Raw genomic sequence first — 15,745 nt, forward strand, 5'->3', positions numbered from 1 at the left:
GGGACAGATGCTTCACTCTGGTAACTGCTAAGTATTACTGTTTGCAGGTGAGACTCTGGTTTGGCCATGTGTACATACCCTCCTAAAAGCAAAAAATTTTCTTCCCCCTGATTTCAAGTATTAAGATAAATGGAGAATGATTTACAGGTATCACTTTGAAAACAATTAGGCACTTAAGATTCATCTTTTCTTTTCGTTACAATTTTGCTTTGAAATGTGGTCCTTACAATTCCCTTGAAGATGACCCCTTGTGAATGTCTAATGCCTCTTTGCAAAGTAGATGTTTTTGTTAATGTGATACGCACACATACAGGAGTTAGTTCATCAGCAGCTGTAATTTGAGCCTCATACAAAACATGGCTTTCATTACTAGGGTTCGGGGCCCAAGAAATGACCAGATTAATAGCCAGTATAATTATGAATAAATAGAAGGAAAGGTTATAACCACTTAAAATAACTGAGTGTAAGTATAAAATGCAAAAACAAAGCTGTTTATACTTAAATCTCTACATTTATTTTTCCAAAAATGTCATTACGAGAACAAATATACTCCTGTATAGTCAAGTTCACCTTAATCACAATGAAGTCATAGGATAACTTAAAAGAGATAATCCTCGTATTTAAAGGATGTTTAAAATGTCAGCCATAATCAAGACCCTCTAATTTGAAACACCATGTACGGCATCTCACTTTGTAAAAAGGTAATACATCCCTCAAGACTTCTTCAAACAAATCCAACATAAATAGGAGTACAATAAAAACTATTTTCAAAACCAAAAAAATCAAAGCACCTATTTAAATTAAATCCATCAAGAGTCTATAAGATTATTTCAGGAGGACACGGGCCGGATGAGACACTAAAAACTATAGTCCTAAGGAAAAAAATGACAATCATTTTATGTAACTTGCTATAAGGCAGATACATACTATATACGAATACTATAAAGGATGCACTTCACAGCACATTTAAAAGTATGAATTGAAATAATACTCAACAGGAAGAAACTGATTCTGTGACACTGGCTGAGACAGAATAACAGAAGGGCGTGACTTAAAAGCGTGGCCCTTCCCAGTCTATTTTTAGAGACTTAAGACTCCAGCCTTAAATAGTTTTAATAATGCTTGTGGCTACAACTCAGCTTGTAAAACATAGTCTGGGAGAATACAGTTCTTTTCACATCGTGTAAACCAGTTTGCTGCTTTTTCCCCTTGAAAACTAATCCCAAGGTCTTGCTCCCAGAACACGAAGGGGTCTTAAGAATTTCTTTGTTTCCGTCTGTTCGGTAGCTGCCTTGGAACATGCACAACTAAAATTGGGTGATAAGCTGAAAGCAGGTTAAAATTTGGTGATACATCTCTTAAAAGTGTTCTTCTCTAAAGAAGGAACTGTCTGCTTATCTGGAAGCCTACCTGGGCTATTACTCTTCTTGTGTACAGAGCAACTTATGGGTGAGGAGAAAGCACTTTGATTATGGAGATGTGCCCTTTTCAAGGTGCCAGTCTCGATGTCACCCATCACAGCTGGGACAGCAGCATCTGTCAAGGGAATGGGAAGGCCTGTCTCGCATCCTGTAGTCACTTGATAGGGTTTTAAGAAGTTTATGTATGTGTACTAATGAATGTGCATACGATACCTGTGTGTGTGTGTGTGTGTGTGTGTGCGTGGGCGCACATAGGCTTCTATAAACACATATTATGTACACATATATACACAATACACACTCACCCACGTATCCCCCAGTGACATGGCCCCCACGGTCTGATCAGACTTGCTTTCTGAAAATTACCACCTTTTCCAAATCCACCCTTTTCCATTCCACTCCCAGAACTCAAAATTATAGTAAATCATACTCTAAAGGTTTCATTTCAATTTTCAATTAAAAAACAGGCAAACCAAATTCTACCCAGAAACAAAGGCACGTCTAGGGCTAACACACCATCCTTTATCCTTCAGAACCAAACAGAAGACCCAAAGAAGTATTTGAAGACATTACGAAAATTAAACAGGCATTTCGTTTTTATTTTCTTAGAAAAGGAGGGGGAGATCCCTGTCATAGATAACTGAGTGTAAGAGACCTAAACTGGCTTGCGTGTCACGTCCTTGGGATAAAAGTCAACATTAGGGACTGAAGAATAACAAATCAGACCCAATCCCCCTCCTTCTGAATCCTCAAAAGATACGATGGCATTTCGGGTGTTAACGGTTATTCTCTGAGCCCCCGGAAAAAGGAAGACAAGATATGGGGCCGGACTGTCTTTCACAGAAGGCTATTCCTACTCAGATGCGGCCACAGAGCCGGGTGGCACTTACTGTCCCCAGTCCCTCGGCCCAGACCACGGAGTCCTGGCACCTGTCACGTGTCTCCCTGCACAGGGCACAGCACGGGGGCTGTTGCTCCGCCCCTTACGTGCACACCCCCTGCCCTGGCCACCCAGCCTCCCCAGCCCCGCTCTCATTCTCCATCACAAGTTCTCCTTGAGGAGGCCGAGCTTCCGCAAGGCCTCCCGGCGGGCCTCCTCCGTGGAACCGCGGCCAGAGAACTGGACGGTGATGCCCTGGGGTCTGAAGCCCACAGCCCTGGGCAGTGAACCTGACCGCTTCCTAGCATCCTGGCCGCAGTCCGGCTGCCGGTGCTCGTAAAAGCTCTTGCTGGCGTTCTGGCGAGCGAGTTTGCTGGTGAGAGCCGGGTCTGGACGGAAGGTGACAGTTTTTCCGGTCGAGACGAAGGCACTGGGCTCGCTCTTCAGGACGTCGTGGATGCTCTGGAAGCCGTTGGCCAGCGGCGGGGACCATTCCGTCTGCACGCCTCGGGACCGCTGAGCGCCGGGCTGCCCGCCGGCCTGCACGGACACGGCTTCGTGGACGGGGCCGGCCTCGCTCCGGCCACGCGGCCCCTGCTCCGGAGAGCCGCTGCTCCCCTGCTCCGCGAGGTCACCCCCGGGGGCCCGGCCTTCGGGGTCCCCCGGGGACAGGAAAGAGACCCCGTTGATGTTGGCCAACACCCGGGCCTTCCGCTCCTGCACGCTGACCGCCGCCCTGGAGATGGTCTTGTTGAACTCCTTCCCCGCGCTGTTGGTCACGCTGATGTTGCTGGGGAAGCGGTGAACCTTGGGCGCCGGCTGCGCCGGGTGTCTGTGCCACGGGAGGCGGGCCCCCGTCCGAGGGGTCGCCGAGGGCAGCGTCCTCCACTCCCCGGGCCTGCCCTCCTCGGTGGGGGACACCGGTGAAAATGTTTCACTTCCCGCCAACTTCTCGGACATTTTCTGAGCGATAACCAGGGGGGTGGGAACGGAGCGGGGCAGTTTGGGGTGCTCCGCGGGAGCAGCGGGGGCCGGCAGCTCTCTCCTGGGGGGCTCTGTCGCCGGGGCGGCCACCGGCTGGGAGGGCAGCACCGGAGGGGCCTCTGGAGCCTCGGGGTCTGGTGATGGACGACCCTGGGCTTCTGGTTTCCCGCATTCGAGGACCGGACTGTCTTCCTTCCCGGCAGGGCCAGCCCCTGAAAAGGAGGCAGAATCTTCATAAGCTACCACCTTATGTAAAAATAAATGCATCCCATTGCTTTCTTGCTGAATTTAAGAGCCCCCCCCCCCAGGGGGACATAATGCCATTGTCAGCAGCAGCACCTCCTGTCACCTAAACTCCCTGGAACAGTGAAGGAGAAGGTCCTGGGTGAGTCTCACCCCCTACTTGGCAAGAAGGAAACGATCAGTGATGGTGAAAGACTCGCGTCTGAATGCTCGGGACCTGGGACGCACACCGCGCACGCGCAGGCAGGCTTCTAAGGAGGCGAGTAAACAGGAGGGAACGATAACCCTCCTGGGAGGGGGTGTCACCGAGGGAAAATGGAGACGGGACGGACGGGTGGCATCCTCCTCCGCCTAAACAGATACAGATCGCAGGTCACCCAATACTATTTGCACTTACAATCACGCACCTGTCTCCCACTGCAAAACTGTAAGCCGTGTCTAATTTTTATCCCTGTATCCTCAGAATCTCACCCAACGCCTGCTGGGGCAGGCACTTAAAACCTCTGTGGAAGTATCATGTTAGACACTGATGGGCAAGGCGGCTTTCTCTCCATTAAGTGTTTTCCTTGGCACAAGCAGATGATCTGGCACTTTTAAAGGACCAGCAGGTGCAAATGCATTTTAGGAACTACACTTCAAAGACGTGTGATAAAAACGGGACATCTGTAATTAAGTCTCTTCTTTGAAGACACGGCTGTAAACTAAGCTCCTCATCTGGAGTCTGGAACCCCAGTCTGTGAAATCGGTGTAATGCACAGCCTCACGCGCACACACACGCACACAGAGGGAGAAAAAGTATTTCTAGACGCTTGTGACAAATGGCAGTATTTTGTAGTAAGAGCCACAATACTTTCCCTTCTGTTTTTCCCTCCTCCTTTCTAATCCTTATCCCCTTGCTATGTTTATTTCCAACATCTTTTCCAGTCAGGAGAAACAGTGCAAGACAATCCCACCTCATCCACCCCGTTGCTCTTCTCACAGCACTCAAAGGACAAAAAGCACGCCTCTCCTTTGAGGCTGCCCTGAATCCAACAGACCTGCAAAGTAGACACTAAGCCAAACTCTTGCTGCCCTTTTCCTGTTTTCCTGAACCAGCTAACTTTTTAGCCCAAATACTCCCACCTTAGGAAGTCATGCCATAGAAAGAGGGGGCATAAGATTGTTCAAAATCTGAGATCAAACCTCACAGGCTAAAAATATATATATAAACAGAACCTTGTATGTTCTGTTTGTAGAATGAATTGTTATACCTGGAAGTCAATTCCAATTTTCTTTCTTTCTTTTTACTATACAGTAAAGCCTTGGGTTGCAAGTAACATGTTCTGCGAGTGTTCCACAAGATGAGCAAACGTTTTTTTTTTTTTAATATTAACAAAAATTTTATTCATTTTTGAGAGACAGAGTGCGAGCAGGGATGGGGCAGAGAGAGAGGGAGACACAGAATCGGAAGCAGGCTCCAGGCTCTGAGCTATCTGTCAGCACAGAGCCTGACACGGGGCTCAGACTCAAAAGCCACGAGATCATGACCTGAGCTGAAGTTGGACACTTAACCGACTGAGCCACCCAGGCGCCCCAAGACAAGCAAACGTTTCCAATAAATTTTAACTTAATAAACAAGCAAGACTGATATCAGTAGTACGTGATGCTGAACATCACATGATCACAACCGAGCCAATGGTTCTTGAAATTCGCTTTGATATACGAGTGTTTTGGATTACAAGCATGTTTCTGGAACGACTTGTGCTCACAAACCAAGGTTTTACTGTATATGAAATAGATTCGTATGGTCTGCCAGTCTCATTCTTTATTCTAGTTCCTTTGAACTTTCCCTTCATGTGTTATCTCCTAATATGCTACGAAAGCATCTACTGGTTGGATACTCAAACTCCACCCTGCAAAAACCCCCACAGCGTCCACACTGGCACACACACGGGAAGACCACAGTGTCCCGAATGACACTAACGAACCGAGTCAGAGGCTGGGGACTGGGCTTTGCTCCTCACCTGCTGTCTCAGTCGCAGCCGGGAGGAACTCGGGTTCCCCCTCCTCAGGTGCCGGCTGCACTAAATCGATGACATCTCCCGGCTCCGAGTGACTGGAAGTGCTCTCGTCCAGAGACCCTGGAGAGTGGGAGTGCACACCGCTGTCACACAGGACTTGCTCCTCACAATCATCTTCCAGGGAATCAATAGTCTCTTCAAAAAACAGGATGACATCCTTTTCCTCATGTGTCAGGTACTTGAGGCTCTCATCATCCTGTGTTAACGGGTGTGGGGGTTGGGAACGGAAGGGAGAAAGCAAACAGTTGTTTTGCTGAAGAGAGAAGCCATGACAAAGTCAGGATCTCTTGCAGAGCCCTGGGTGGAATCCACGTCCCTCTACAAGTTCCCGTCGGGGAGGATCTGCCATTCAGGTGGCCCCACTGACAAACCCGTGCCTGTGTCCTCCCCGTGGTACCTGCGTGAAAAAGAACGCTGCCAAGAAACTGTAGCAAGTAAAGCGTCTTAGAATCTATTATTAACTCCAGTCTTATGGCTCCTAGGGAGCCAATGGCAGAAAAAGAATTCTTCTCCAAGCCTCCTTGGGAAGGAACACTGTTCTCAACTTCCTGCTCTCTGATGTCTTCCCACAATAGCAGTGGGGGACATCTTTGGATAAAGACAATGGCCATGAATGCACATATTTAGCTTCCTCTCCTCCAGAAACCTCACGAAAACAATAATGGGATTCATTTTTGTTGGAAGGCACCAATCACAAAGACAAAAAAGAAGAGGAAAAGAGACAGCAGTAACAGAGTGTGGGAAGTTAGGCAGCCGCAGGACAGGTGCAGCCGACTCCGGAGACCCAAGGAATCTGATTTTTAGCAGCTGTGGGAAGCCGGTGACCCACCTGCTGAGTACAAGGGAGCCCCTCGCTGCCCCCCCATTCGCAGGTGCTGAGGGTACTGGGAGCGGGGCCAAGAGGAGCGGGGCCAAGAGGGCCAAGAGGAAGGGCCACTTCTGTGTAAAGAGCAGAAGTGGTTCAGCAGGAATGAGGTCATCCTGGCAGAAAACTAGATGTTTTTTAAAAGAAGGTAAAAGAGGGATCTGAAGCAGAGTTGACAGTGAGAGACCACAATGAAAACGAGCAGTAAAGGAAGCCAACCTGATGCCCTCTGGACTGAAGTCTGGAAGTCTTCCCTGAGGTATCTGAATCCAAGGGCCAAAGGGGCCGACGCCATGGGCTCCCCAACGAAGCAGCTCAGCCACATGCCCCTACAGGGGAGAGGACAGTCAACCAACCCCCTGATTTCTGACCAGCTTCTCAACGTTCTCCTCTTAAACACTTGCACACGCCTAAGGATCACGGAGTCTCACCATGAAAGACGCAGCCGAACAGACAAAAAGGAAAAGAAAGCAATTTACAAAAACAAACTATGCAGAATGATGACAATTTCAACAAGATTACCATTCATATCCTTAGGGAGTTGTGGAGATACTGAATCCATCAAGAATATGATCTTATTTAAAAAAAAAAAACCCACAAGACAAAAACACAGCTCTTCGAAATTAACACTCGGACCACAGGACTGAAAAACGAAATAAAAGCCTACAAGGTAAAGTGGAGACACTAGTAAAGTAAAACAAATAGTCAAAATTTGTTTTAAAATAAGGAAGATAAGAAAATCAGAGGATAAGTATGGGAGGGCCAACATCTGAAATAATGAGAGCTCCAGAAAGATAAATCAGAAAAGTAGAGGGGAAGAAAGTAATCAAAATAAATAAGTAAAATAAGGAGAGGCCCCTGGGCTGAGAGACCTGAGTTTCCGAATGTAAAGGGGCCGTCAGAAAATCTAATGAACAAGAATGAAACAGACCTATGCGGGCTGAGGGACCTCCCTGTGAAATCTCAGGACACCGACGACACCGGAGGACAAGGGCAAGATCGTGAAAGCTCCCCAGAGAGAAAAAACAGGTCACAAAACAAAAGACCAGGAATCAGAACAGCAACAGACTTCTCAGCAGGAAGCCAGAAGATAGTGTCATGATTCGTTTAAGATTCGGAGTGAATGGAGAACTAGAATTCTACCCCTAACCAAATTAAGGTTATGGTAGAATAAAGATGTTTTAAGATACGTGAGGTCTACACAGTGCATCCCCACATATGCTTTTCTCAGAAAGCTTCTGCAGGGTGGTAGGGGAATGTGGTTTTCCCCTAGATGAGGGAGTAAACCAAGAAACAACACAGGACCAGGGGAGGATGAGAGAAAGCCAAAGGGGATCTCGGGACTCAACTGACATCCCCGGGACGTCAGCCATGCAGACAACAACCAGTCTGATGCACAGCAAGCCAGAGGGCTGAGAGCACAAAGCAAGCAAATAAAACCCGAAAGGTTATTAACCATAGAAAACTATGGTTATGAGAAAAATCACATATCTATGAACCCATTTACCTAGAGTAACGTGCACACATACACACACCTACATGCACACACACACACACACACACACACGCATATATATTAATTATATTCATATTCACAGTAGCGAGAGAACAAAAATGTCCAGGGGTGCCTGGGTGGCTCAGTTGGTTAAGCATCTGACTCTTTGATTTCTGCTCTGGTCATGATCTTGTGGTTGTGAGATCGAGCCCTGCATCAGGCTCTGTGCTAACAGAATGGAGCCTGCTTGGGATTCTCTCTCTCCCTCTCTCTGCATCTCCTTTACTCCCTCGCTCTCTCTCAAAATAAATAAACATTAAAAAAAATGTCCAACAATAAGGGTATGGTTAAACAAATCAAGGCACATTCACAGACAGAATATTACACAGGAATCTTAAATGGTGTTTTCCGAACAATGTAATGCTAAGTGAGAAAAATGCAGATGGAAAGTAAGAGTTGTCTCTCAAGTATGTGCATACTTAATATATACCCACATACATAAAATACTGGGAGGATATAGAGTAAAATGTCAATTAGAAAGCAAATAACAAATGGGTAGGAGTTAAAAGTCGTGTCCTCTAGTGAGTAGGAAGTTGGGGGAGGGGTGCTTTTCATAACACTTTGAAGCTACTTGACCCTCTATGAGTGTGAACTTTGATAAAACAACAGAAAAGGTGTGGAAGCAAACTCAGTTAAGAGCTGACCCAGGCGGTGCAGGGGAATGCTTTTCACACTGGGATCTGAGAGGTTACGCAAATGCGCGCCAGCCCGCCCAAAGCACCTGACTCCCAGACCATCCCAGAGCCTGCTGGCTCCACAGATTTAGAGACCGTTCTTTCGTTTAAGGCATCCATTTGTTTTTGGTATAATTAACCCAAGAATACATGCAAATGTCTCCACCGGGCTTGACTGTATTAGCTTGATCCTCAAGGCCGGAGGATTCAGGGAAAGGCACCTGTCTGCACCCGGGTTCGGTGGGCAGACAGAATGGAAAGTCTCTGGAGAGAGATCCACAGCATGGGTTGGGTCAGGAGACAGAGCAGAATGCGGCTCGGGAGAATAAGCAATACACATCCACCAGATATAAACCTATATACAAGTGCTGGGTCACAGATATGTGTCCATTATGGTAGATACAAACAGTTCTCCCAAATGCCTGTCCCAGTGTGATTCCCATGGGCACGCCTGCTTGTTCTCCCCATGCAGCTGGCATACGCGAGTCTCATTCTGATGTCCGGTCCATTCCCAAGAAGATGAACAGTGTTGGGCCATGTTTTTTCCCCATGATACTTAACTAGCCATTTGGAGATCCTCATACAAAGTGCCTGTTCAAATCTTTTGCCTATTTTTCTATCCAGTTGTCTTTTTAAAAATACAGGACTATACATACTAGATAGAAATCTTTTACTGGAAATATTTATTGCAAGTATCGGCCACTACTCACTAGCTTCCCTTTTCTCTCTCCTAATGGGAGTCTTGTGATGGCTAGTCCTTAATTTTAATGTAGCGTAAAGTTTCATGGTTAGAGTTTTTTGTGTCCTATTTAGGAAACCACTACCAACTCCATGGTCATGGAGATACTCACCTGTTTTATTCTAGAAGCATTATTTTTAACTTTCCATATTCAGTGCGACAATTAATCTGGAATGAACTTTTCTGTATGGCGTGAGATCAAGAGTCATTGTTTTCTTTCTTTTTTTAATGTTTATTTATTTATTTTGGAGAGAGAGAGATAGCAGGCAAGCAGGAGAGAGGGGGAGAGAGAATCCCAAGCAGGCTCCAAACTGTCAGTGCACAGCCTGCCACGGGGCTCGAACTCACAACCACGAGATCATGACCAGAATGGAAATCAAGGGTCAGATGCTTAACAGACTGAGCCACCCAGGTGCCCCTCATTGTTTTCTAAGTTGACATCCAATTGTCCAGCACCGGACCTTGAAAATACTATCCCTGAACACTGCATATTCCCTTGGTTGTAAGTCAAATGACAGTGTACATGTCTGTCTGTTTATGAATTCTCTTATCTGTTTGTCTACTTGTCTACTCATATACCACTAATACAGTGTTTCTTTTTTTAAAATGTTTACTTTTGAGAGAGAAAAATAAACGTGTACCCAAGAGCAGGGGAGGGGCAGAAAGAGAGGGAGACAAAGATCTGAAGCAGGCTCTGCATTGACAGCAGAGAGCCGAACGTGGGGCTTGAACTCACAAATGTGAGATCATGACCTGAGCCCAAGTCTGTTGCTTAACTGACTGAGCCACCGAGGAACCCCTAAAACATTGTTTTAATTATTACAAGTCTCCAGATCTGGTAGTTTAAAGCCCTCCAGTTCTGCTGTTCGTCTTTAATTCTGTGATAGCTCTTTCGACCCTTTTTACTTCCATGTAAATTTTAGTATCAGCTTGTCAGTTTCCAGACACCCAGCTACACACACACACACACACACACACACACACACACCTCTGCCGGGACTTTGACAGGGACTACACAGAAGTTCCTCAAGTTGAGGAGAACTGAATTTTCCAACGTTCTGACTCCTCTAATATGGTACACGCCCTCACTTACTCAGATTAGTGGCTCTCACACTGTGGCCCTTCGACCAGCAGCCACAGCACCTAGAACTACAAATGCTTGGGCCCCACCTTAGATCTGCTGCATCAGGAACATTAAGGGCCTCCAGTCTCTGTGTTAACATACACTCTGGGAAATACTAACGTGCTAATGTTGGGTAGGCACTGATTTGGTTCTGTGACTTCTCTTGAGAATGTCTTGCAGTTTCCAGCCCGAGCCACCCAGGTGCCCCCAAGTGTGTTTGTTTGTCTGTTTAAACATTTTTTTTTTTACATTTATTTATTTTTGAGAAACAGAGTGAGACAAAGCGTGAGCGGGGGTGGGGCAGAGAGAGAGGAGACACAGAATCTGAAGCAGGCTCCAGGCTCCGAGCTGTCAGCACAGAGCCCGACATGGAGCTCGAACTCACAAACTGTGAGATCGTGACCTGAGCCGAAGTCGGACGCTCAACCGACTGAGCCACCCAGGCGCCCAAAGTGTGTTTGCTTTTAAGATAATGAGTGGGTTTTGGATTTTGTCAAATCTCTTTTTATGTATTATAGTGGTTCTCAGCAGGTGGAGAGGTTCCCCTTCACAGGGCATTTGGCAGTGCCTGGAAACACTTCTGGTTGTCACAGATGGGTGGGCACCGCTGGCATCTAGGGGGTGGAGGCCAGGAGCGGTGTTCCACATCCCATAGGACAACTCCCCACATAAAGGATGATGTGGCCGAGGAGACTGAGGAGAGACAATCATATCCCTTTTCTCCTTTATTCTGTCCAAGAGCTGAATTGCAATGATTGATTTTCAAATATTAAACCAACCTTGCATTCTTGGAACACGACCAATCTGGTTGTGATGCTATCTTTTTTATACATCACTGAATTTGATTTGCTAATATTTTGTTTAGACTTTCTGCATCTCTGTTCACAAGACAGACTGGCCTGGAATTTTCCTCTTTTTGCCATCAATTTTTGTATATATCTTTTTAAAATGTCAAGTTTTACAAGCACCTGGGTGGCTCAGTCGGTTGAACGTCTGACTTCGGTTCAGGTGATGGTCTTGCAGTGTGTGGGTTTGAGCCCCACCTTGGGCTCTGTGCTGACAGTTCAGAGCCTGGAGTCTGCTTTGGATTCTGTGTCTCCCTCTTTCTCTCTGCCCCTCCCCTGCTCTCATTCTGTCTCTCTTTCAAAAATTAAATAATAAACATTAAAAAAATTTTTTTAAATGTCAACTTTTGGAACAATGTGCCCTAGGATTTTAATTTTAGTTCTTAGCTTATCTTTTTGCTCCACCTTTCCTGAGATGTTTTGGGGGTGGGGTGGGGAGGAAAGACTGAGTTTAAGAATACTTTTTCTCTAGCTGAAATTAGAGCAGGTTCATATTAACTAGATCCGTGTAATTTTATCAGTCTGCATACCTAGCAGTGTACAGTCCCTGAAAACTTCAACACTCCCTGTAAAAACAGGATCAGTGTGAAAGGCATTAGAAGAGGGGCAAGGTACTGTGAGGGAAAATGGGCATAAAGCGTTCCTGACTATTTTCTATTGAGCACTGGACCAAGGGCAAGAGAAATAGGTTTTAAAAAACCCAATATGGTCATCTACAGAACATGTGACTAAGGAATTTACACTTTATTCTGAGAATTCCAGGATCCAGCCCTACCTACTTTTCACATTTCATCTCTTTACTGCTCTCCCCTTTCTCCTCTACTGCAGGGGTGGTAACTTCCTCCGTAAGGGGACAGGGAGTAAATATTTTAGGTTCTGCAGGCTTTACCATGGCAACTACTCAACTCTGCCCATGTAGTGTGAATGTACAGTATGTTAACGAACGGGTCTAGCTTTGTTACAATAAATCTTTACAAAGGCAGTGAGGGTCCAGGGGTGCCTGGGTGGCTCAGTCAGTTGAATGTCCAATTTCAGCTTGGGTCAATGATCTCACGGTTTGTGGGTTCGAGCCCCGTGTCAGGCTCTGTGCTGATGGCTCAGAGCCTGGAGCCTGCTTTGGTTTCTATATCTCCCTCTATCTCTGGCCCTCCCTGCTCATGCTCTGTCTGCTCTCTCTCAAAAATATATAAACAACAACAACAAAAAAACCACAGGTAGGGGCCTAGATTTGGTCCATAGGCTCTAGTTTGCCAACTCTTGCTCTGTACTCTAATCAGATCAAACCACCTGACATCTCCTGTGCCTGTGTTCACATCATCAGTGCCTGTCCCTGCATAGCCACCTCTTACCTATCCTTTATGGTCCGATTTAAATGTGACCACACTTCCAGCCTACTCCATAGCATCTACTGAATCATACATGCAAATATTTGAGTATCTATTGAACACGAGCAATGTAAATACAACAGCGTAAATAAAGTTCTTGCTGTCTAGTTGATCATCTAAAGAGGGCTTTAGATGGGAAAACAGGTATTTACTTCAGAGTCTAGAAATGGCTCTGACGAGGTGACTACAGGGTGTTAAGGAAATGGGTACCAATCCCCACTTTTGGGAAAGGGGTCTGATCTGGAAAACTTTGGTGAGGAAATGATATCTGCCAATAGTCTGAAAGAAGTGGGTGAGAGTCAAACACAGGGGGGCAGTTATATCTGTGTCCAAAGAGGTCACGTTGGCTATCGTGTGAGGAATAGTGAATGTGGGAAGCAACCTGGATGAGATTTCAAGGGTCACCTAAACTAGAGCAGGGGTGATGGGAACAGAGGAGGAGACGAGATGTGACAGAGATTTAAAGTGTAGAATCAGGGGCACCTGGTTGGCTCAGCTGGTTAAGCGTCCGACTTGGCTCAGGTCATGATCTCATGGTTCCTGAGTTGGAGGCCGCGTCAGGTTCTGTGCTGACAACATGAAGCCTGACTGGGATTCTCTCTCTCCCTCGCCTCTGCCCCTCCCCCACTCACGTGCTCTCTCTTCCCCTCCCTCATTGCCTCTCCACGTCCCCTCTCTCTCAAAATAAATAATAAATAAACTTAAAAAAGAGAGAAATAAAACAGAGAACCAGCACCTCCTATTAGCTTCTCTCCCGTAGCTGTCCCTCACCCAGGGCTGCAGCCCCACTGGGGTGTTCACCCTTAAAGAGGAGCCTTGTGTGGGAGGCACCCCTGAACCACCCACAGAGCTTACAGGCTGTCTCGTCACTGTGACCAAAACGTCAGCTGCCTCCTCGCCATGTCTGTCTGCTTCGTCCCTCTGCCGACCAGAACAGGAAAGCTTCCTCCGAAATCCAGCGACACCGTTCATTTTGTGATTTTTCTAGAATTTCTTGAACACTGGTGGGATCATCTGGAGGGTCACAGTGTATGGTGTAGGGCATTCCTGCCTCCCCTTTCCCCCACATACCTCCATCTTGCCAGACCACCCTGTCCCCTATGCATTCAGCACTCAGCCTCCTAACTCTCCTGCTTCCCCAGACTCACCGTAAGACATGTCAAATGTGTCTCCTCTCCAGGCAGAGTAGTTTAGCACCGTGATGGAACAGAAAAACCTTGCAAGTCTAAAATCACTAGTGCTCTTGGCATAACAGAGGCCCCTGTAATTAATAATTACAACCATCATGGGTGGTTAGGATGATGTGATAGTGGTAACAACCATAATCAAATAAGACGTCTGAGGAAATATATTAATGCTCTCTACCCTCTTCCTCCTACTTTGCCTTCCCCAATTCAGCGTTTCGATAGGGCTATGCACAAGTTTCTTAGAGAATCTACTTTGGTTAGGTGTACAGACAGTAAAATTAAACGGGCAACTGGCCTGTACCAGCCCTTCAGCTTAAGACACATGCCGACTTCTGACACCAAGTGAGGGGCGAAAATACGAACAGAGCATAAAACCCCCGCAGATCTAATCCAACATCAAAGCAAGAAGTCCCAACGTAAGATTTCATTTGGAAAATAGGCTTAGGGAGTGCCTGGGTGGCTCAGTCAGTTAAGTGTCCGACTCTTGATTTCAGCTCAGGTCATGATCCCACGGCTCGTGGGATGGAGCCCTGTGTCAACACTGAGTCTGCACTTGACAGTGCGGAGGCCTCTGGGGATTCTCTCTCTCTCTCTCTCTCTCTCTCTGCCCCTCCCCACCTGTGGGCACTCGTGCTCTCTCTCTCTGAAAATAAACAAACATTTAAAAATATATTATTTAAAAAAAAAAGAAAAGAAAATGGACTTAGAAAGGGCAGGCCCCACGCAACCATTTTGTGTTCTGAGACAGATTCCAGGACCCACAGGACGAAAGACACAACACACCGATCAATCAGTCCAGCTCCTTCACTGGAAGATGTGACGCCAGGTTCAGAGGCAATGAAATGACTCCGAGGGTCATACAGCTGCTAACTACTCCATGGCGTGGCCGAGACTAGAATTAGTCTATTCTTGCTTTTTGCTTTGTTCACCTCATTTCTGTTTCTAATGACATACTTATCCAAGCTCAGAGGCCGGGGTCCTCAAAAACTCAGATTCTTGCATCCTCACCCCATCTGGGGTCTCTCCCTGGGGCTAGAGGCTGGTACAGGCCGTGAGCCTGGCGTGTGTGCCCACGCGCCTTCTCTGTGCTCAGGCTGGCCTTGAGCGCTGACCTGTGGGGCAAGGCCCCCCCAAAAAAGCTGTGGGCTCAGTCTGCTGCCTGATTCCCCAGACAAGAAGCTGCCCTCCACATGAACCGGGCCTCTGCCTGCACCTGGGAAGGGAGGAGAAGGCAGAAACAGAGAAGAGCCCAGTGCCAAGGGCAGGGGAACAGGGTCTTCAGGGCCAGGAAAGGGGCACATGCCCCGTCTGTTCCTCCTGTTCCCCTGCCCCCCCCCCCCCCCGCGAGATGCTGGCGCTGCCCATCCCCCAGGCAGGGATGCGAGAGAGGGAGGCAGGCCTTGAGGAAGAGGCAATGCGTGGAGCGCACAGAGGTGGGAACAGGCAAGTGTGTAGAGCCAGGAAGTAGGTGAGAGGGAACTGGAGGGAAACACAGAGTGACGGCTAAAGGGCACGGGGTATCTTTGGGGGTGATGGAAACGTTAAAATAATTTTTTTAATGTTTAATTATTTTTGAGAGAGAGAAAGAGAAAGAATGTGAGTGGGGGAGGGGCAGAGAGAGAGGGAGACAGAGAATCTGAAGCAGGCTCTGCGCTGTCAGCGCAAAGCCCGACGCGGGGCTCGAACCCGTGAACCTCGAGATCATGACCCGAGCTGAAGTCGGACGCTCAGCCGACTGAGCCACCCAGAATGCCCCGGTGATGAAAATGTTTTAAATGTGATTG

At 47.2% G+C, this 15,745-nt stretch overlaps 1 protein-coding gene across 3 annotated transcripts in view; it reads right to left on the reverse strand.

Annotated features, from left to right (window-relative positions):
• Positions 1-491: 491 nt before the first annotated feature.
• Positions 492-15,745, reverse strand: part of PROSER2 (proline and serine rich 2) — a 44,825-nt gene continuing 29,571 nt past the window's right edge. For all 3 annotated transcript variants that reach the window (XM_019460805.2, XM_019460803.2, XM_019460806.2), the window contains exons 3-4: positions 5,532-5,784; positions 492-3,497 (exon numbers count right to left, since the gene is read on the reverse strand). In XM_019460805.2, the coding sequence (XP_019316350.2) occupies positions 2,464-3,497; positions 5,532-5,784 (1,287 nt within the window). In that variant the 3' untranslated portion in view covers positions 492-2,463. The remainder of the gene's footprint in view (positions 3,498-5,531; positions 5,785-15,745) is intronic.

This window comes from Panthera pardus, unplaced genomic scaffold (genome assembly GCF_024362965.1).
Source record: "Panthera pardus isolate Hobbes unplaced genomic scaffold, ASM2436296v1 HiC_scaffold_6, whole genome shotgun sequence".
NCBI classification, from domain to species: Eukaryota; Metazoa; Chordata; class Mammalia; order Carnivora; family Felidae; genus Panthera; species Panthera pardus.